Source organism: Labeo rohita, chromosome 21 (genome assembly GCF_022985175.1).
Source record: "Labeo rohita strain BAU-BD-2019 chromosome 21, IGBB_LRoh.1.0, whole genome shotgun sequence".
NCBI classification, from domain to species: Eukaryota; Metazoa; Chordata; class Actinopteri; order Cypriniformes; family Cyprinidae; genus Labeo; species Labeo rohita.
Window position 1 is genome coordinate 30222777 of NC_066889.1, and position 21692 is coordinate 30244468.

The following is a 21692-nucleotide window of genomic DNA, read 5'->3' on the forward strand; positions in this document are numbered from 1 at the left end:
TTTATATAAAAATAGATTCTGTAAAGCAGAAATCAGCTTTTTAAGTTAGTATGACCCATGAAGTGTCTGTGTCTGTAAGATAATAATGGTCTGTGATTTCTGATTCACAAGCGTTTATTGATTCTGGCCCAGTCTGTGATATTATCTGAAGGAGTGTCTGTACAATCTGTCCCATCACGTTCTGCTCTCTCCTTCCTCACGTTCGTGTCGTCCATTAATGTTTTCACTTTTCAAGAGCTGACATAAAAGATTACTGTTGAAATAGTGTGTTAGAGGAATATACAGCATGTAGGATGGAGCTACTTTCATCATATTATGATGCTGTTTTGAACTTTTTGCTCATTTTTCAGCATAGCTGTATAAAAACACTTTCATTATGTGGAAAAGTCTAGCATGAACATTTTGCAAAACATCTCATTTTGTGTTTATCAGAAGAAAGAAACTAAATCTGGCATTTGGAGTGATAATAATATATTCTCTGTGGTTCTCCATGGAAGCTTGTTTCACGATGAAACAAAAAATAAAGGCAATTGTGACTTTCTTTTGCCATTTAGACTTTTTTTGTTCAGAATTGTTACAGACAATTGTTAATTGTTAGAAAATATAAAATCAAGCTTGTGAGAAATCTGACTTTTTCAGTTCTGTTTTTTCTTCCCTGCCACAAAATAAACATTAAAAAAAGGTAATTGCAACTTTTCCCTTTCACAATACAAGTTATTTTCTTTCAATTCTGTACTTTTTTTTCACAGTTCTAAAAAAAAAAAAGTTGAAATTTTGCTATTGAAATCTCTAAGTTCTAAGAAAAAAGTCATAACTGTGAAATATAAATTCAGAATTGAAAGAATGTTACATCTCGTAATTCTGTTTTCTCACAAAAGGCAGTTGACTTTTTCTTTTACAATTTGGCCTTTTTTTCCCCCTCAAAAAAAAAAAACTAAACTGTGAGATACAAAGTCAGACTTGCAAGGGAAAGAAGTCTTAATTATGTGCCTGTTCTTCACAAAGCATTTCTTCATTTTTTGATTAGTCAGTCATGAGAAATAACAAAAAAAATAAAATGAATGATATGCAAAGAATAATATAACACATATAATTTTGTTAATGATTTCAATCAAAGAAGTACATTAATCAACAGACCAACACAAATGTCATTTCAAGCTAAATTAATATTTTAATAGATGAGAATGCCTTAGAACAATGACAGCTTTACACTTTATAATGCATGAACATTTTATATTTGACTCCTTAAAGTGATTTACAGGGGAATTTAGGTTTTACCTTTGTAATGGCATGTTTTAACTTTATTAAAAGTATGTTACCTTTTATGTCAAATTAAAAAATATATATAATAATAATAAATACATTTCTAATCAAAACAACAGAATAAGTTACCAGTCAAATGAAATCAGTATTAACAATATTAACTTGTACTGCGAAGGTGGCATAGAACACAAAAGTGGCTTGTAGGTGTATTTTCATGTATTTAATGAGGCTCAGAGGTGGCATGAGCGCAATCAAATTCATAAATTCATGTTGAGATTAATGTTTTAAATGTTACATTTTGAATACAGAAATATTAAATGTTTTAAATAACTGAAAAGATACTTTAAAAATGAAACTAAATCTGCCAGTAGGTGGCGGCAAGTCACTGATTTAATTACTGAATCATTCATTCATTTGATTCGTTCGAATGGCTGACTCATTCAGGAATAAAGCAAAAACTGAATCATTGACTCACAAGATTCATTCAAAAACACACATTCATTTGTTCAGTTGTGACTTTTTTAAACAATTTGTGATGACAAAATAGAGAAAAATCTGCCGATAGTGTAATAGTCAGACAATGTAAGTCACTTATCATTAACTTTTTATTTTTTTAGCTGTTGTATTAAATCAATTATTTACAAACTCCCTTAAAAGCTGTCACTTATCTTTAGATCTCACAAAGTTCCATTATAATCAACGAATCACTGCACAATGAAGCTCTTATTTACACTCTCTCTACATTTTGTTTATGAAAGGATTTGCAGTACCCAAGTTCAGACTATCTAGTGTGGGTGGCAGGGCTTTCAGCATTTTAGCTCCCAAACTCTGGAACAAACTTCCTCAAAACCTTTGTGCTGTCTAAAACTGATCTCAAAACTCACTTACTGACAGTACGTTTTGTTAATGGATTGTTTGCCTCACTTTTCAATTCCATACTTTTTTGCTACGTAAGATGATCTCTGTCTGCTTTATTTGTTTGATCATGTGACTCTATATTTGTATTGTTCATGTTATCTATCAGCTTTATGTAAAACGTTCTGGAGCTTTTGAAAGGCAATATATAAATAAAACATTAATATTATATTATTATGAAGTGAAATGTACAGTCGGCCTCTGCTTTGTGTTGAGGTCCTGATCACATCTCAGGTTTTATTTTGTGATAATAAGTAGCTGTTGTATGACATGGTTCATGTGAGCTCATAACAGTATGCTGATCAGTCATTATGATCCATCTTGCTGTTGTTGTTGTGGTCCTCTAACACCTGAAAGAAAAGCCAAACTCAGATGAGCCAGCACTAACATCACTGACATCTTACAAACAGCTCTGAGATCTGAGTGTTTGATTGTGATCGCATCACCTTATTCGCAGCAGTACATGATCACGTCATTGAGAGCGGTGTCGTCTCCAATGCCTTGCGGCTCTTCTACCTTCGTCCTGATACCACAAATCCATTTTCCTTGACATGTGCCACTCCAGCCACCCCAAAAGCCCCAGCCTGTACCGCCACCCCTCAGGAAAGACCCTCCACTGCATTCAAACCTGGAAGAAATTGATTTGAATTGATTGTGACAACATTATGATAAAATGTATTGTTTCAATAAATACTAACAAAACAAGGCAAAACAAACTCTTGGAACTTGCAATGTGACGTGCACCTAAAACATTTTTAGGTCCAACAGAATAAGTTTTATTTTTATAATTTTTACCATTTTAATCTTTCACTCATTCTGCAATGTGTTTATGTCTCATCTTTATCAGCATTTGAATCCATCTTGTACTGTAGGTGTCCTGGCAGCAAAGGTTCACTTAAAGTGGGAACTAAACTATATACAGTCAGTGTCACACCCCTGTGGACTGTTTATGTTGGTTTCTTCCTCTTCTGCCCATATTTGGATGTTCCTGTTTCCTGTCCTTGTCTCATCATCATTAGTTAACCCCACCATAACAGACCAGTGTGCAAAACTCTTGAACATATTTTAAAGATTCTTCATATTTCACATAGGGCTGGCAAACGATTAATTGCGATTAGTCGCATACAAAATAAAAGTCTGCGTTTGCCTGATATATGTGTGTGTACTGTGTGTAATTGTTAATGCTGTATAAATCCAAGCAGATTCATGTATATATTTAAGAAATATTTACAAGCAGTGTTGGAGAAAGTTACTTTTAAAAGCAATGCATTACAATTCTGCGTTACTCCCTGAAAAAGTAACTAATTATGTTACCTAGTTACTTTTTCTGGAAAGTGATGTGTTGCGTTACTTTTGTGTTACTTTTTAAATCTGAGCAGGACTTGCTTCTTTGTTTTTAATATAAAACAATTCTAATGTAAAAGCCCTTTTACACCAAAAGTGAAATGAATTCACCTCAGGCTGAAAGAAATGTTAATTTATGCAGGAGATCACTCTTCAGCTATAAAAAAAATGAAGCACAAATGTTAGTTTATCTAAAGTAATTTTTGCTTATTAGTGTGGTTGAATTGCATCATCGAAGCTCAGCAGCAGAGACACTGGTTAATAAAATGGGATTAAATACATAAAGGATATTTGTTTTATTTAACATATTTAATTATTGCAGGGTTGAGTCATATTCTGAGTTTGAATTTCACAGTTTTTATTCATTTTGAGGAATACTGAATCTGTTTTTTGTGAGATGAATTAATGCATGTTCACATTTAGTCTAGAATACAGTAACATCATGTTTACTCACAATTTCCCGACAATAAATGAGGGAAAAAGTAACTGGCATTACTTGTACACGTTACCCCAACACTGTTTACAAGTACATGTATTTATTATAATTTTTATAGAATTTATATTATTTATAAATATATAAAAAATATATTTTGCACATAAATAACATATTTCTCTTAACCGTCACCCGTCCTCTCAATGGGACGCCTAAATTATTACTTTACCATATTAGAAATAAATCCTAATCTAATCATGACAAAATATATGTCATTGGAAAGGTCTAAGACTCCTAAATAGATATTTGACCATATTTTTGTGTTACAAATTATGTAGGAAAACTAATAGATTAATATATGTCAAGAGTGCACTTCAAAAATCTACATCTGAGCTTTGTCACAAAAGACTTTCTTTGTTGCCTTTTCCCTATCTTTAGAAATCATAAGAAAATTTTTTAAATCAGACATTGCATTACTATGGAAAATATACATCATATTACAAAATGTTTTCATTCATGAATTATAAAAATATAAGTTTGGATAGTGCATTTTTACATCTATGTTCAAAAATGGGAGTGACTGTTAAAAGAAAACTCAAAAAACAGAAATTTACAGATAATGTACTCACCCCCTTGTCATCCAAGATGTTCATGTCTTTCTGTCTTCATTCGTAAAGAAATTATGGTTTTTGAGGAAAACATTTCAGGATTTTATTTCATATAATGGACTTCATTGGTGCCCTGATTTTTTCCAAAATGTAGTTTAAATGCAGCTTCAGAGGCTCTAAAAGATCCCAGCCCAGGAGGAAGGGTCTTATCTAGCGAAACAATCTGTCATTTTTTTCAGAAAATAAAAATGTGTATACTTTTTAAGCACAAAACCTTGTGTAGCACAGGCTCTGGGATGCGCGTCCACGACGCTACAGATCATCGTCTGTGTACTCCGGCTCAAAAAGGTAGAGTATTTTCTCCTACATCTTTAGAATCATCCGACATTGTTGTACCTTTTTGTCTGTAAACAGCGTTTGACTTACCTGCACTTCCTTAGTCGTGTTCGCTTTGTAAACACTGGGTCTGTAGTTCCACGTGACCTTTCGACGTGATTCAATAGTACGTAGCGTCATGAACGTGCATCCCAGAGCCTGTGCTACACAAACTTTTGTGCTTAAAAAGTATACAAATTTTTATTTTCCGAAAAAATTACAGATTGTTTCGCTAGATAAGACCCTTCTTCCTCGGCTGGGATCGTTTAGAGCCCTTGAAGCTGCATTTAAACTACATTTTGGAAGTTCAAAATCGGGGCACCAATGAAGTCCATTATATGAAGAAAAATCCTGAAATGTTTAACTCGAAAACCATAATTTCTTTACGACTGAAGACAGAAAGACATGAACATCTTAGATGACAACGGGGTGAGTAAATTATTTGTAAGTTGTTGTTCTGGAAGTGGACTTCTCCTTTAAAGGGTTAAATATATACATTCATTTGTGTGTATTTATATATGCATAATAATTGCACACAGTACACACACATATATCAATCAAACTCAAACTTTTATTTTGTATGCGATTAATCGTGATTAACCGTTTGACAGCCCTAATTTCACATACTTTTGAAAATCCAGCGGTTAGTTGATCTTTCTTTCTTCTTCGATGAGGGTGTTTGGCATCGCAGCATCTTTGTTTCCAGGTGGAACATTACAGAACACAAACATATCACAGAAATCGTGTATAATTTCACCAATCCGATGATGAGTTTTCCTTAAGTGTTTTCAATGTTGTGTGCAATAAGCATTAGATGTTCAGCCAACAGTGTGTGGGTGTGTCGTCTCAGGCCGAGACCACTGACGGCTTTACCTGTTGTAGTTTGTTCAAGTCGTGCACGAAATTGACTGATTTTCTGCACTTTTACTAAGCACTTCTCCATCATTGTCAATCTCTCTCACGCAGCCACAAGCGGAGCTGCTTTTAGCAGGAGTGCCGTCTGCGCTGGTGTTTTTTCCATCTAAACTTTGATGCTCATAGTCTCAGTTTATTACATCAACATAACAAATGATGTGATCGCACATTTTTAAATCATAGCGTACATTTATATAGGTGTCAGTGGCGACCTCAGCAAAAATATCACTTGCAAATTAATATTTTTGGTCGCAAATGCCACTGTTTTAGCTGCAGCCCTGCAATCAGTTCCAAAAAGATTTGGTGATGATAATAAAGCATACTTATCAGTGAATTACAAGCAATTTGTAAATGACTGGTCATTTTTGACCAAGAGCACCAAATTAGGTTAAAGGATTTCTAGCACAGCACAAAAGCACATACTCACATGATGTTGTTTGCGGCCGTATCGTCACCAGTGCCTTGAGGTGTTTCGACGTTCAGGCGAAAATCAGTCAAGAATCCAGAAGGACACCATTTGATATCTGTCCAGTGACCCCAGCTGAAGGAAACCAGTTTTATTGATAAAACTAAACTTTTTTTTTTTTTTTTTTTAAAGAAAATTCATTTATCTGAAAAAACTGCCTTTCTTAAAGAGGTGATCGGATGCGCATTTTCCACAAGTTGATATGATTCTTTAGGGTCTTAATGAAAAGTCTATAATATACTTTGGTTAAAAATTCTCAATTGTAGTGTAAAACAACACCCTTTTACCTTGTCAGAATGAGCTCTGCAAAAATCAACTCATTCTGATGGATTATTCCTTTAAATGCAAATGAGCTCTGCTCATCCCGCCCCTCTCTTCGCTCTGTGGAGTGACCAAGCGGCAACCTCCCGCTCTCTCTATTGAAGCCAACACAGAAGTGACTTAAACTACAGTTCATCGACTGGCTGCTACAGACTGGCTCCAAAAGGGTGTCAGTCCCATAGACTCCCCATGTTAAAATGCCCAACTTTACAGCAGGAAAAAAAAAATGTTTACAGCCTGGTACAAAAAGTGTTTTTGGTCTATATAGCTAAATGTACCCTTCATGTCAACTGTGAGGGGGTGAATTTTTTTTTATAACTCATCCTTTTAAATTATATTAAGCCTTAAAATTCTGCATAATTTTGGGCGTGGCCACTTGAGTGACAGGTGGATTGCCGCTGCTGTCACCACCGTCGCACTAGGTGGGCGTGGTTTCAGCAACCAGCCCCACCCACATCCCGCCTCTTTGCCCATTTTCGATTATCCGGGAGTGACGTGCAGTCACGTGATTCCAAGATGACGACAGCCGACTCTCGCCCACCAACAGCTTTAGAAATGCTCTTCAGAAACCTACGGGTGACATCACGGACACTACATCCATATTTTTAATTTTTTATATTTTTTTTATGGGAGTGACGAGCTGGAGAAGGGTATAACTGCAGCCTGGAGATCTCCAAATGGGGACAGGAAATGGGGCCAAAATGGGGTGGGACCTCCAAAATAGGGCAGTGTTTCCCCTAACGTTATATTAGGTGGGTGCAATTGGCAACAATTGGCTAAAGCCAGAGCCAATGGTGAAAGTCTTTGCATGACTAGACCCCGCCCCATTCTGGAGGTTGTGCCCACTTTTGGAGTTCCCGCTCATATTTGGTCTGCAGTTATGCATACTTGGCAAGCTGTGCTCTGAGAGATTGTGGGTCTGAGGTAAGACACTCATGCCAGTCAACTTTGCATCCGATGACCCCTTCAATAACCGCAAACTGCTACATTATTACTGTTTAGACTGAACCTATTACCTGCCTACATCTGACTGAATGGAGGTGTAGACATCATACGAGCTTGATAAGCCTTTAGACGAATCAATGCAGTGAAGGCGAATCCCGTTAAGTGCAGTTTCATCCCAATTAAAAGGATCTTCCACCTTAAAGAAAACAACAACAACAAAACTAAGACAAAGAATAATATTAACTCCAACCTCCAGTGTTCCTGGAGGTACACCAACATCACACATTTTGGATGTCTGCCTTAGCTGAGCTGTCCATTCAGGTCTTGGAGTCTCTACTAAAGAACTGATGAGTTGAATCAAGTGTGTTCAGAAATGTTTACTGTTGGTGCACCTTCGGGAACAGAGCTGGGAATTCCAGGACTCAAAACAGTTTTCTTTACAAATACCTGGAATTTAATCACTAACGGGAACTCCAGCGTTTGAACCTTCAACCCTCGATCACCAGCTTACATTTTCAAGCATTAAACCACCGCCATACTACTGTAATTAAGCCAATTGTTAGCTTACCTTTAGACTGAACCCTGCAGCGTATGTTCTATCTGGACACATTTCTATTTGACCCCACGACCCCCAACTCCCTCCATTCGACACAGTCAGCTCTGATATGTAATGTCTGTTGGAGCTTCGCTCAAGACGTCTTCCTGCGGACTCAACGCTCACCTGCAGCCCAGTGAAGACTAGCAGTGAAAACATCATGGAAATAAAGTGATGCATTGCTGCAGCACTGACCTGATAGATTAAAATGCTGATGAAATAAATTCTGTTTGGTTTGTAGATTAAAACTGAACCAGAGCCGCTAAAACAGCTTCTTCAAATCCAGAACAGGACACCTTTCTGAACTGTCTGTGGTCTGTCATATGGTCTATCAGTATAATAATATTCTGGTTCCAGCCAATCAGCAGCCAGGAGCACAGAGCAACTGTCAATGACCTGTATGTGACTAAAAACACAAAAATACAAACAAAGATTCAGCAAAAATATCTGTATGCTTAACCGTTTGTGTCCCTGCAAACTGTTTGACTTGGTAAAATGTCTATAAATTGGTTTCTTGATTGATTTTGTATTTAATGAGTGAACTATTAAGCATGCACTGCAACAACATATAAGACTGACCTTAAAATAAATAGCAAGCATTTGCTTACAGGTTTAGAGTGATTGCAAGGAAGCAAGTATTAAAGGAAGTGATCAGCTAAAAATGATCATTCTGTGATCATTTCAATCATCTTCAATCCCCTTCATGTGTGTCCCATACAAGTTTTTTTTTATGAGATGCACAAGATGATTTAAAACGTCACAGAAGTATTTTCATACAACTTCTGAAGACATATGATAAATTGCATAGAGTAAAATAAATACACACAGAACATCAGCCTCAGTTAGCTAAGAATCAGTGTTTTCTTATATATTACTGTTCCAGTCAGTGATCAAACTAAATGACTACCTGCATGTAAACACACTTTAGACCAGGGGTGCCCAACTCTGACCTTCCTGCAGAGTTTAGTTCCAACCCTAATCAAAAACACCTGTCTGTAATTATCAAGTGCTCCTTCAGATCCTAATTAGCTGGTTCAGGTGTGTTTGGTCAGGCTTGGAGCCGAACTGCAGGAAAGTCAATCCTCCAGGACCAGGGTTGAGCACCCCTGCTTTAGACAAACACTGGCTAAATTTAGAATGTTAGTTTAGTTTAGTATCAAGTATCAATTATAACAAAATGAACTCACGCAAGCTAATCAACGCTACAAATTTAAATACAGCTGACTTGCCTCGATCCATTCGACGGTTTATCAGCATCCCTCCACCATCTCCTCACTCCGAGTTCTCACTACACCTAGGGGGGGTTCTCTGGGTCCGGGCCATTCCTGAGCTCGGAGCCTTTCCCCGGACAGCACGGCAAACATGCATTACTATGCTCCGGCTAATTATATGTGAACTTGTGAAACAGTCATTTTGTACCAGTCATTAATATGTCACCATAGACACTGCCCTACCCCACTTATACAGTATTCATTTTATTTGTGCAGGTCTTAAAAAGCCTTAAATTTTATTTAAAAAATCGTGCAGATACCCTGTAAATTCTTTAATTAAAAAAAAAAATTATATAAATTTATACTGTATGTTGGCTATTTATATTAGGCAATGTTATATACAATTCAGATAAGTCATTTTTAATAGCACAGTAACATCTGATTTAAAGTGGAGAACTCAGTTATGCACGTAAAAATGTAATTTACTACAGTTGTAAAGTGCTTGAAAACCTTGAAAATGCACCTTGAAAGTGTTTGAAAAGTGCTTGAATTTTACTTTAGAAAAGGTCTAAGTACCTGAATTCTGTTTCACCACAAAATTAAAATAAAAAATAAAGGTAATTGTGACTTTTTCTTTCATAATTTGGATTTTTTCCCTCATAATTATCAGAAAAAGTCTGAATTATGACATATAAAGTCAGAATTGAAAGAAACAAGTGATTTATTTAAAGTTAAGAACATCTTGATGATGGATTTGTTTCAGCTTTTGTCTTCTTGAGATGTTAATTGACGGACTGGAGGATTACTTGTAAGTTATTGTAATGTTTTTAACAGCAGTTTGGACTTGATCAGTTTAGTACTTTGTTCCTTTTGGGAAATTTTTATTTAATGGAGTTTTTATTTTGATATTTAGTGAGTTCACAGAAATAATTTAATTATTTATTGTAAAGACTCTTCTCATGCGTTGATGCTTAAAGTTATTGGAAATGTGCATTTCTTCTTCTTTTTTTTTTTTTTTTTTTGATGAGTCAGTGGTGAGAAATAAAAATGAATAAGAAGAGAAGCCAAGAAATATTTAATTGTTAATGATTTCAGTCAGGTCAACAAAGAAGCACATTAATCAACAGAAAAACGCTAATGTCATTTCAAGCTGAAAGAATATTTTAATAGATGTCAGGATATAATTACACCCTCAGAAAAAAAGCAGGTTGACAGCTTTACAGTTATTGATTTCTTGTTGTGATCCACTAACACCTGAAAGAAAAGCCAAACTCAGATGAGCCAGCACTAACATCACTGAGATCTTACAAACAGCTCTGAGATCCGAGTGTTTGATTGAGATCGCATCATCTTAATTGCAGCAGTACATGATCACGTCATTGAGAGCGGTGTCGTCTCCTCGTCCTTGTGGCGCTTCTATCCGTGTGCTGATACCACAAATCCCTTTTCCTTCACATGTTTGACTCCAGTCGCCCCAATCGCCCCAGCCTGTGCCGTCACCCTGTAAAGTCCCTTGACTGCATTGGAACCTGGAAGAAATTTGGGTGCGACAACATTAGAAGATGTTGTTTCATATATCCATTTCTGTACTAACAAAACAAGGGCGCACACGTAATATCTGTGATGCAGTTTTGCTTCACTGTAAAAAATAAAAAACACAATTTGATGAGTCAGCTTAAAATAATGTTACCCTGCTGCCTTAAAATTTTAAGTTCAGTCAACTAAAATGTTTATTCAACTTGAAATGTTAAGTTGTACTAAGTAACAACTTAGATATTTGTGTTTGCTAAACTTAACAGACGGGTAAGTAACCCAGCTGCCTTAAAATTTTAAGTTGATTCAAATCAAATATCTAAGTTGTCACTTAGTATAATTTAACATTTCAAGTTGAGTTTTTGAGTTGACTGAACTTAAAATTTTAAGGCAGCCAGGTTACAAATTATTTTAAGTTGACTCAACAAATAGTTTTTTACAGTGTACTGTTTCAGCTACTAAAATAGTTCAGTTTTATATGTAATGGCAAACTGATTATATTTCGTTTCACCTTTTTTTTAGCCTAAATTCATTTAGAAAAACGTTTGAAGCATTGTTTTGTTCGTTAAATGAAGACGTAGTTAAATGAAGACGAAATGATCATAGTGTGTTGATCAATTTTGCCTTCTCAAATCATCACGTCTTGTCTAAAATAAACAGTTCAAGCATAAAACAATGTTAGTTTAAACACTATCAGGCGCATATTCAATCTTTTGTGCCAGAGTAAGCTGAAGACAGGACATGGAGGCGCCAGCACGATCACTTGCATTTTTCAGTGGAAACAATTTAAAATATTCCATCATTTTTGCTCATAAAGGTAAGAGTAATACATTATTCGGAACTGTAAAGAGTCTACTTTTATTTGTGTGCACTCACAATATCAACAAAATGCTGCAAACGGTGCTTTTATAAAATAAAGAAAACGAACATGATGCGCTTTCAGTCGCCTCAACAGGAGCGCTTCACAAAAATTAACCAAAACTCAGCAAATATACACTTCACAGACATGATAAATGTTTCTATAGAAAGCTTTAAATTATTACTTAACGAAATAAAACAAAAACTCTTTCATTATGTAATTTGTAAAGATGCTTTTCTTTCTAAAGACGCGTCCAGAGAAGAGATGGCAAGTCAGGATCGGCAATTTTATCCCTGCGACACTGACTCAGAAAACACTAGTTTATTAATAAATAATTAAATAAATAAATAAATAAATGCGCCATAGTGGATTTTTTCACGTGTTTTGCAAAACAAGAGGGAACAAATGGCACATTTTTATATCATAACATGTAATTTTTATATAGTCGCCAGTGGCGATCTCAGCAAAAATATCACTCTCAAATGAATATTTTTGCAAATCATTTCCAAAAAAGATTAGATAATAACGCATAATAATGAGTGATTTACTCTTAATGTAATGAGTCTCGTTTGCAGTTTGCGAAAGACTGGTTATGTTTGACCAAGAGCAGCAAATGAGGTTACACTCATACTCACTTGATGTTGTTTGCGGCCGTGTCGTCACCATTTCCTTGAGATCTTTCGACTCTCAGCTGAAAAGCAGACAAGAATCCAGAAGGACACCACTTGATATCTGTCCACCGACCCCAGCTGAAGAAAAAACACAGTTTGATTGATCAAACCGATCATCATTTTTGCCTCTGACTCTTAATGTAACAAGTCTTAACACCCGCAGTCCTGCTGCATTATTACTTGTTATTACCTGCCTACATCTGACTGAACTGAGGAGTAGTCGTGATAGGATTGTGATGAGCCTTTAGTGCAGTGAAGGCGAATCCCGTTGAGTGCAGTATCATCTCCATCAATAGGATCTTCCACCTTAACAACAAAACACAAATCAGCAACGCTAAGACAAATGAGAAAGCGAAAAGGAGTGATCTTAACTCCAACCTCCAGTGTTCCTGGAGGTACAACAACATCACACATTTCGGATGTCTACTAAAGACAAGGAATTTAATCACTAGCAGCAACCAGTGTGTTTTTATAAAGGGTTAAACGTTCAGTCCTCAGTCACCAGCTTTCTCTTCTGAGTAATTAAATCAATTCTTATCTTACCTTTAGACTGAACCCTGCGGCGTACATTCCGATCGGACACATTTGCCTTTGACCCCACGACCCCCATCTTCCTCCGTTCGGCACCTTCAGCTCCGATCTGTAATGTCTGTCCATGCTTCGCACAAAACGAATTCCTGCGGCCTCAACGCTCACCTGCAGCCCAGTAAAGACTAGCAGTGAAAACATCACGGAAATGAAATGATTCATTGCTGCAGCTCTGACCTGATGGATTAAAATGCTGATGAAATAAATTCTGTTTGGTTTGTAGATTCAAACCGAACCAGAGCCAGTAGAACAGTTTCTTCAGATCCAGAACAGGACACCTTTCTGAAGTGCCTGTGGTCTGTCAGAGCTTCTTTCAGAATGCATTTATACCCTTTGTCAGTATTGTGATATCTGGTTCTAGCCAATCAGAAGCATGAGCAAGCATTAAACACAAACACTGATTCTGCAAAATACCTGGTTCCAGCCAGGTTCCAGCCAATCAGCAGCCAGGAACACAGAGCAACTGTCAATGACCTGTATGTGACTAAAAACACAAAAATACAAACAATGATCCAGCCAAAATAAATGTGTCCCTGCAAACTGTTTGGCTTGATAAAACATTTATTTTTTAATGAGTGAAATATTAAGCATGGACTGGAACACAATATAAGACTGATCTTAAAATAAATGGCAATAATTTGCTTACAGGTTTACTATTTCCTAGAAAAAAAAGAGTGATTGCAAGGAAGCAAGTGATAAAGGAAGTGATCAGCTAAAAATTGTCAGGATTGTGTTCTGTTTTGTCTTGTTTTTCCTAGTGTTTTTCCCTTCTGTTTCTAGTATATTGGTTTAGTCCTTGTCTCCCCCCTTGGTTTTGTTCAGTTTTGGTTTCTTCCTGCTGTAAGGCCAAGTCAGCAGAGGGAGCCCTCACCCTAGGACTGCCTGCACGCTCCCTCTGCTGCTTCTACTGCTACTTCCTGTTTGGCACTATTTAAAGACTGACCATGTGCTCTATACTTTGTGAAGTATTGCCAGTTTAACCTGCCTTACCGAGCATTTATATTTACTCTGTTGGATTACCTGTTGCTATCTTGCTTTGTTTATGTACTATTGAGTTTACGGATTACCCCTGTCGGATTGTTTGCTATTTCTGGACTGACTTCACGGTATTCGACCCACTGCCTGCTTTATCTCTCTGCTGCTTGGATTACGATTGTGTCGTGTATGCCATTGGACTGCTTTCTGGTATTGACCCTCTGCCTGTTTCCCTGTACTCTGTCTACTTCAATAAAACTACCCCAAATGGATTCTACTACTGCCTCAGCATCCACGTTACAGAATACTTTGCCTCCCATGAATCCAGCGGAAGTTACCAATACACGACCAACCATGGACCCAGCAGATCGTCTCATCAGTCTCCGACAAGGAAACCGTCCAATAGAGGATTACGTAACCGACTTCTGTGAACTGTGCTATCAGGTGAACTTTAATGATACATCTCTCAAAGATCTTTTCCGTTTTGGCTTATGTAAGGACATTTCAGATTTAATGCCACGCAATACCCCACATTGGACTCTTGAAAATTACATTGATCTTGCACTCCGGTTAAGAGGCTCACCTTTTACTGTCGAGATTGCGGACGAGGGACCCCGCAATCCCGCAGTAACCACCACACCACAACCAGCTCACGTCATATCAAGCAAACCAGAGACCCTTCACACCCCAACCTTCATGTCCGGTATTGTCACCATCGTGCCAGAACCCCCTCAAACCAAGCCTGCTAACGTCACATCTGCCAAGCTACAGCCTGTTCACTCCACATCTGCAAGACCACCCCCGGTTCACGTCATGCCTGCCAAGTCAAGGCCTGTTCAAGTCACGTCCACCAAACCACAGCCTGCTCGCATCATGTCTGCCAAGCCGAGGCCTGTTCACTTCATGTCTGCCAAGCCGAGGCCTGCTCACACCATGCCTGCCGCCCCAGGGCCTGCTCACGCCATGCCTGCCACTCCAGGGCCTGCTCCCGCCATGCCTACCATTCAAAGACCTGCTCATGCCATTCCTGCCTATCCGAAGTCTGCACCTGTCATGGCTACCCTACTACAACCAGCTCACAAGATGGCTGCTATCTCCAAGCCAGTTCACAAGATGGCCGCCATCCCAGAGCCAATTCACAAGATGGCCACCGTCCCTGAGCCAGTTCACAAGATGGCTGCCGTCCTTGAGCCAGTCCACAAGATGGCCGTCATCCCTGAGCCAGTCCACAAGATGGCCACCATCCCAAGGCCACTCCACAAGATGGTCGCTGACCCCAAGCCACGCCACATGATGGCCCACGTGCTGGACTCACCCCTAATGGCTGTATGGGCAGCTAAAATGGCATTCCCTCACATCACGGCAACTACCCCTGATTCGAGTTAAGCTGCAGAGCCGAGTCAAGCTGCAGAGCCAAGTCAAGCTGCAGGTGCATCTTCAGAGTCAGGTCAAGTTGCAGCTGTGTCTCTCTAGTGTCAAGTCAAGCTACAGCTGCTGCTCCAAAGTCCAAGGCTTCCAAGTCCTGTCAAGTTCCAGGGTCAGGCCAAGTTCCAGGGTCAGGCCAAGCTCCAGAGCCCGGCCAAGCAACAGAGCCCGGCCAAGCTTCAGAGCCCGGCCAAGCAACAGAGTCAAGTCAAGCAACAGAGTCAAGTCAAGCCAAAGCTACTGTTCTCCATGAATCAAGCCAAGTTACAGCTGTTCTCCATGAGTCAAGCCAAGACACAGCTGTGCCAAGCTTGGCCGGTCTCTGAAGCTTGGCCGGGCTCTGAAGCTTCCCCACGAGTCAAGTCACGTTACAGCTGTTGTTCCTGAGCCAAGCCATGTTGTTCCTGAGCCAAGCCATGTTGTTCCTGAGCCAAGCCATGTTGTTCCTGAGCCAAGCCATGTCGTTCCTGAGCCGAACCAAGTTGCAATTAATCTCCATGAGCCAAGTCAAGTTGCGGCTGTCGTCCATGAGCCAAGCCAAGCCACAGTTGATCTTCATGAACCAAGTCAGGCCACGGCAGGCCCCCTGAGTCAAGTCCGGCCACGGCAGGCCTCCCTGAGTCAAGGCAAGAAATTATTGTCCTACCTAAACCTCACCAGGTCCCCTTTAACCTTCTCAAGCCACCTCATGTATCAGCTGGCCACGCAGAGCCCACGCTCCCAAGCCACGCAGAGCCCACGCTCCCAAGCCACGCAGAGCCCACGCTCCCAAGCCACGCAGAGCCCACGCTCCCAAGCCACGCAGAGCCCACGCTCCCAAGCCATGCAGAGCCCACGCTCCCAAACCACGCAGTGCCCACGCTCCCAAACCACGCAGTGCCCACATTCCCACACCACAAGTCCATAACATCCACACCCTCAAGGTCAACAGACATCCCACTGTCTACTGTGCTGCCTGTAATGGCTGTTGCCATTTTCAGTGTGTGGGCTGCACATTCTGCTCCAGAGGCCTCGTCCGTCCACAAGTCTGCTCCAGAAGCCTTGTCTATCCACGAGTCTGCTCCAAAGGCCTCGTCTGTCCACGAGTCCATGCCAGAAGCCTCTCTTGTCCAAGAGTTTGCGCCAATACCTCTTGAGGTGTCAGCATGCTCTGTAGAACCTCCTAAGGAGGTGGCGTCCATTAATGAACTCACTGCCTCGTCTGTCCACAAGTCTACGCCAGAGGCCTCTTCTGTCAAAGAGTCTGCACCAATGCCCCCAGAAGCAGCAGCTCCGGCTGCAGAACCTCCTAAAGGGGCGGCGTTTCCCCAAGGACTCTCTGCCCGTCCTGTCACGGCCATGAAGGCCATTTATGACTTCCCTGCCTCACCTGCCCAAGTATCTGCGCCCATGCCCCCAGAGGTGTCAGCGCATGCTGTAGATCCTCCTATGGGGGCGGCGTCCCAGGATGAACTCTCTGCCCGCCAGGTTGCAATCAAGAAGACCAATATGGAACTCTCTGCCTGTCATGCCACGGCCAAAGAGATCATTCATGTACACACCGCTCTGCTACGCATGTCATTTGTCCCACTGTGGATATCCCTGCTCCTGTCTGCTCTGCCTGTTCTGCCTGCTCTGCAATGGCTCCCTGTTCTGCCTGCTCTGCCTGCCTCGACATGGCTTCCTGTTCTGCCTGCTCTGCCTGCTGCGCCATGGCTTCCTGTTCTGCCTGCTCTGCCTGCCCCACCATGGTCCCCTACTCTCCCATTGCTCCACGGCCCAGGCCCTCCAGTACTACACGGTCTGCTACTGCTCCATGGCCCAGGCCCTCCAGTACTTCACGGTCTGCTACTGCTCCACGGCCCTAGTCCTCCAGGGTTCCACTGTCTGCCACAGCTCCACGGCCCTGGTCCTCCAAGGTTCCACTGTCTGCCACAGCTCCACAGTCCAGGTCCTCCAGTGCTTCACTGTCTGCCACTGCTCCATGGTCCAGGTCCTCCAGTGCTCCACTGTCTGTCCCTGCTCCATGATCCAGGCCCACCTGCTCTACATGGACCTGGCCCTCCGTCCCACCCCGTTTTGCCTCTGTTCCCCCACCCACCTGGACTGTTGTTGTCTTGAGCGCCAGGAGTCGCTCCTGGGAGGGGGGGATTCTGTAACGTCAAGCCATCAGAGGGAGCCCTCACCCTAGGACTGCCTGCACGCTCCCTCTGCTGCTTCTACTGCTACTTCCTGTTTGGCACTATTTAAAGACTGACCATGTGCTCTATACTTTGCGAAGTATTGCCAGTTTAACCTGCCTTACCGAGCGTTTATATTTACTCTGTTGGATTACCTGTTGCTATCTTGCTTTGTTTATGTACTATTGAGTTTACGGATTACCCCTGTCGGATTGTTTGCTATTTCTGGACTGACTTCACGGTATTCGACCCACTGCCTGCTTTATCTCTCTGCTGCTTGGATTACGATTGTGTCATGTATGCCATTGGACTGCTTTCTGGTATTGACCCTCTGCCTGTTTCCCTGTACTCTACTTCTCTGTCTACTTCAATAAAACTACCGCAAATGGATTCTACTACTGCCTCAGCGTCCACGTTACACCTGCCCATATTTGTACTTCCCCTCGTTTCCTCGTTTGTAACCACTCCCCTGTTTCCATGTATTTAAGTTTGGTTGTGCCCCTTGGGTTTTGTCGGTGATTGTTTTGTTTCACACTGTGTTTGCGTCGTTGTTGCCTTTCCCCTGCTGTGTTCTACATGTTATGTACTTTGGATTGTTTAATAAATTACGAGCATTGGATCTCCGCTCTTCTCCTGCATTATTCTCTGCACATGACGACATACCCGTGACAGAATCACCGACCTAAACAGAAGATGACCTGGGCTGAGGACCTCCTACTGAACCTGCAACAAGGTGAGCATTCGCTGGAGGAGTATGTGGAGGAGTTTCTCAGCGTTTACCATCTGGTGAGATGGAGTGACAAAATGGTTAACGCATGTTTCCAGATGGGACTCAAGGATGATAGTTTGTTTCAATTGATAAGTCCTAATGATTGCTACCGTCCTGTAGCAGATTTTATATATTTTGTTCTCGATTTGTGTGGTTCCCCGTTCCAAGTCATGGTGGAGGATGATAATCCTCCTCCCAACTGGAAACATGCAGTCGCCCCATCTCACCAACAGCCAGGGCTCTCCGCATATCACTCCAGTGACCTCCCACCCTCCTGGTCTCCCGCGTGTCCCCAAGTCATCCATAGCTCCACTATGGTCCTCAGCCCAGTACCTCCGGCCACCTTATCAGAGTCTGCTCGCAAGATGGCTGCCACGCCAGAGTCTGCTCATAAGATGGCTGCCACGCCAGAGTCTGCTCACAAGATGGCTGCCACGCCAGAGTCTGCACGCAAGATGGCTGCCACGCCAGAGTCTGCACGCAAGATGGCTGCCACACCAGAGTCTGCACGCAAGATGGCTGCCACGCCAGAGTCTGCACGCAAGATGGCTGCCACGCCAGAGTCAGCGTTTTCCGAGTCAAGTCAAGTATAATTGCAGCTGCATTCCCTGAGTCAAGTCAAGCGGCTGAATCTGAGTCACGTCAAGCTCCTAGTGCGTCTCCTGAGGCACGTCAAGCTCCTAGTGCATCTCCTGAGGCACGTCAAGCTCCTAGTGCATCTCCTGAGGCACGTCAAGTTTCAGCTGCATCTACAGAGTCAAGTTTCAGCCGTGTTTCCCGAGTCAAGTCAAGTATGATTGCAGCTGTGTTCCCTGAATCAAGTCAAGTGGCAACTGCGTTTCCCGAGTCCAGTCAAGCGGCCGAGTCCAGTCAAGTTGCAGCTGCATTTCCTGAATCAAGTCAAACTATGGCTGTAGCTCCAGAGTCCGGTCAATCTCCAGAGTCCAGTCACGTCACGGCTGAGTCAAGTCACGTCACGGCTGAGTCAAGTCAAGTTCCTGGTGCGTCTCCTGAGTCAAGTCCAGCCAAAGCTGTCGTTTCTGAATCTAGCAAAGTCACAGCTGTTCCCCATGAGTCAAGCCAATTTATAACGGGGGTTCTTGAGTCCAGTCACATTACTGCTGAGTCAAGTTGCAGCTGCATTTCCTGAATCAAGCCCAATGACAGCTGCGTTCCCTGTATCAAGTCAAGTCACCTTTAATCCTCATAAGCCAAGTCAAGTCTCGTCTGACAGCCCAGAAGCCCGCCATGTCTCGTCTCCCACGATCATGATGGCCTGCAGAGAGACCCTGCCACCCACTACTGCTATTCCTTTAATGGCGGTTGCCATTTGGTGTGTGTGGGCTGCACACTGTGGTCCTAAGGTCAATTCTGTTCACAAGTCAGCTCCCGAGGTCACGTCTAATCACAAGCCCACGCCAAAGATCTCGTCTGGACACAAGTCTGCCATTGAGATCCTATCTGGTCTCAAGTCCGCCCCTGAGGCCTTATCTGTCAGAGAAGCCACACCCATGCCCCCAGAGGTGTCAGCTCCGGCTGTAGAGCCTCCTATGGGGGCTCTCTGCTTCTCCCTCTCTTCTGTCCACCTCCTCTATCCCTGCTCTCCCCAGGTCCCAGGTTGTGATGCAGTTGCCTGCGCTGCCCTGGAAGGCTCCAGCTGGCCCTCCAGAGCCGGAGCTCTGGCCAGCTCGCCCCCCCTGAGTCTGCGCGCCCTCCAGAATCTGCGCGCCCTCCAGAGTCTGCGCGCCCTCCAGAGACAGTGTACACGGGCCCTCCAGAGTCTGCGCGCCCTCCAGAGACAATGTACACAGGCCCTCCAGAGTCTGCTCGCCCTCCAGAGTCTGCGCGTCCTCCAGAGTCTCTAATGTCAGGATTGTTCTGTTTTGTCTTGTTTTTCCTAGTGTTTTTCCCTTCTGTTTCTAGTGTATTGGTTTAGTCCTTGTCTCCCCCTTGGTTTTGTTCAGTTTTGGTTTCTTGCCATAAAAGTAATTTTGCATAGAGTAAAATAAATACTGTCTGTAATTATCAGACAGGTGTCTGTAAGTGTTTGGTCAGGGTTGGAGCTGAACTCTGCTCCAGGACCAGGTTTGAGCACCCCTGCTTTAGACAAACACTGGCTAATCGGCTCAAATGCTGCTCATTGCCAGTAAAAGCATGTGCTCTTTGCAACAGCTTTATTTAATAATTTATTTTCTTATTTATCTTTCATGAGGTTTTATAGAAAAATAGATTCTGTAAAGCAGAAATCAGCTTTTTAAGCTAAAATGATCCATGAAGTGGCTGTGTCTGTAAGATCATAACAGTCTGTGATTTCTGATACACAAGTATTGATTGATTCTCCAGTGTGTGATATAGACCAATTATTGATTTGTAAACATTCAGGATGTGTGTGAATTATGTTTGCAGAAAACCCCACAGAAATAGCCTTTACGGCTATAGAATTACACAATAGTTAGATTTAAAAAGATTGTAGATTATATTGATTAGATGTCATTTTCAAAATGTTCTCTGCAAGAGCGCTGTTATTCAACAAAATTGACTTTAGATAGTGGAATAGTCTTACAGATCCAAAACAGGGATGACATTTTTTTGGCTGGTTTTCAAGTGGCATGGAATAAAACAATAAAAAAAGGTAAATTTGATTTTATATTTTAAAATTCTGACTTTATTCTCACAATTCCAAGATTATATCTAATTTTGCTAAACAACTCATCATTGTCTCTTTTCATATCCCACACTTCTGGCTTTTTTCCCTCACTATGTTTGAGTTAAATTGAGTTATAAAGTCTGAATTAGAAGATGTAAACTTGCATTTTTAAACTGATATACTAAATAAACTTGCATTTGTGAGAAAAAAAAGTCAGAATTGTGATATAAAATAAATAAATGTTATGAAAAAGTTTAATAGTAATAGGTTTAAATAATATTTTGTAATATTTCCCCTATGAACAGCATATGTGAATATTATGTACACCTATTGTTTAAATTAAATTTATGCTTTAAAAGTAGAGAAATCATAGCAGTTTTCATCCATAGTATGTCCGTTTAAACATCTGCATTTAGCTTCAAATGGTGTCTTTGATGACAGTATTTGCAAATTATTTGCATTTCAATGTTGACATCACAAGGCAGAAAAGTATTTTTTTGTTTCTTTTATTCCATACGATTTACCTCCACTTGTTACCACTGTTGTTTGTTTTTTTTTTTGCATCCACTATGCGTGCGCAGCTGCAGGTGACGTCACTGTGATGTCTACTCCAAATTGGTCTGTCAGCTGCAGGAGTGTCTGTACAGTCTGTCCCATCATGCTCTGCTCTTGCCT

The 21692-nt window shown here is 41.2% G+C and overlaps 2 protein-coding genes across 3 annotated transcripts in view; both read right to left on the reverse strand.

The window, feature by feature from the left end:
• The window catches only part of LOC127152318 (vitelline membrane outer layer protein 1-like), a 33127-nt gene extending 24648 nt beyond the window's left edge, over positions 1-8479 (reverse strand). The window contains exon 1 of the mRNA XM_051092917.1: positions 8154-8479. Coding sequence (XP_050948874.1) covers positions 8154-8360 — 207 coding nt within the window. The 5' untranslated portion in view covers positions 8361-8479. The remainder of the gene's footprint in view (positions 1-8153) is intronic.
• On the reverse strand, positions 1149-13358 carry LOC127152327 (vitelline membrane outer layer protein 1-like). Of its 2 annotated transcripts, XM_051092929.1 has the most exons (5): positions 12998-13358; positions 7657-7781; positions 6281-6394; positions 2625-2806; positions 1149-2528 (listed from the first exon to the last, which is right to left on the reverse strand). In XM_051092929.1, exons 1-4 carry the CDS (start codon positions 13202-13204, stop codon positions 2626-2628), a joined length of 627 nt encoding a protein of 208 aa, XP_050948886.1. In that variant the 5' UTR covers positions 13205-13358; the 3' UTR covers positions 1149-2528; position 2625. The 2 variants fall into 2 exon arrangements, with proteins under 2 accessions (XP_050948886.1, XP_050948887.1); XM_051092930.1 differs by lacking the exons at positions 1149-2528; positions 2625-2806; positions 6281-6394; positions 7657-7781 and adding exons at positions 10450-10920; positions 12419-12532; positions 12645-12760 and having other exon boundaries at positions 12998-13350.
• Between the last annotated feature and the right edge of the window lie 8334 nt (positions 13359-21692).

Coding starts and splice junctions, on each gene's coding strand:
- LOC127152327 (XM_051092929.1), bottom strand. CDS start 13,204: ATGAATCATTTCATTTCCGTGATGTTTTCACTGCTAGTCTTTACTGGG. Junction 6,395..7,656: donor ATTCAGTCAGATGTAGGCAG/GTAATAGGTTCA, acceptor GGTTTCCTTCAG/CTGGGGTCACTGGACAGATA. Junction 2,807..6,280: donor ACGGCCGCAAACAACATCAT/GTGAGTATGTGC, acceptor AATTTCTTCCAG/GTTTGAATGCAGTGGAGGGT.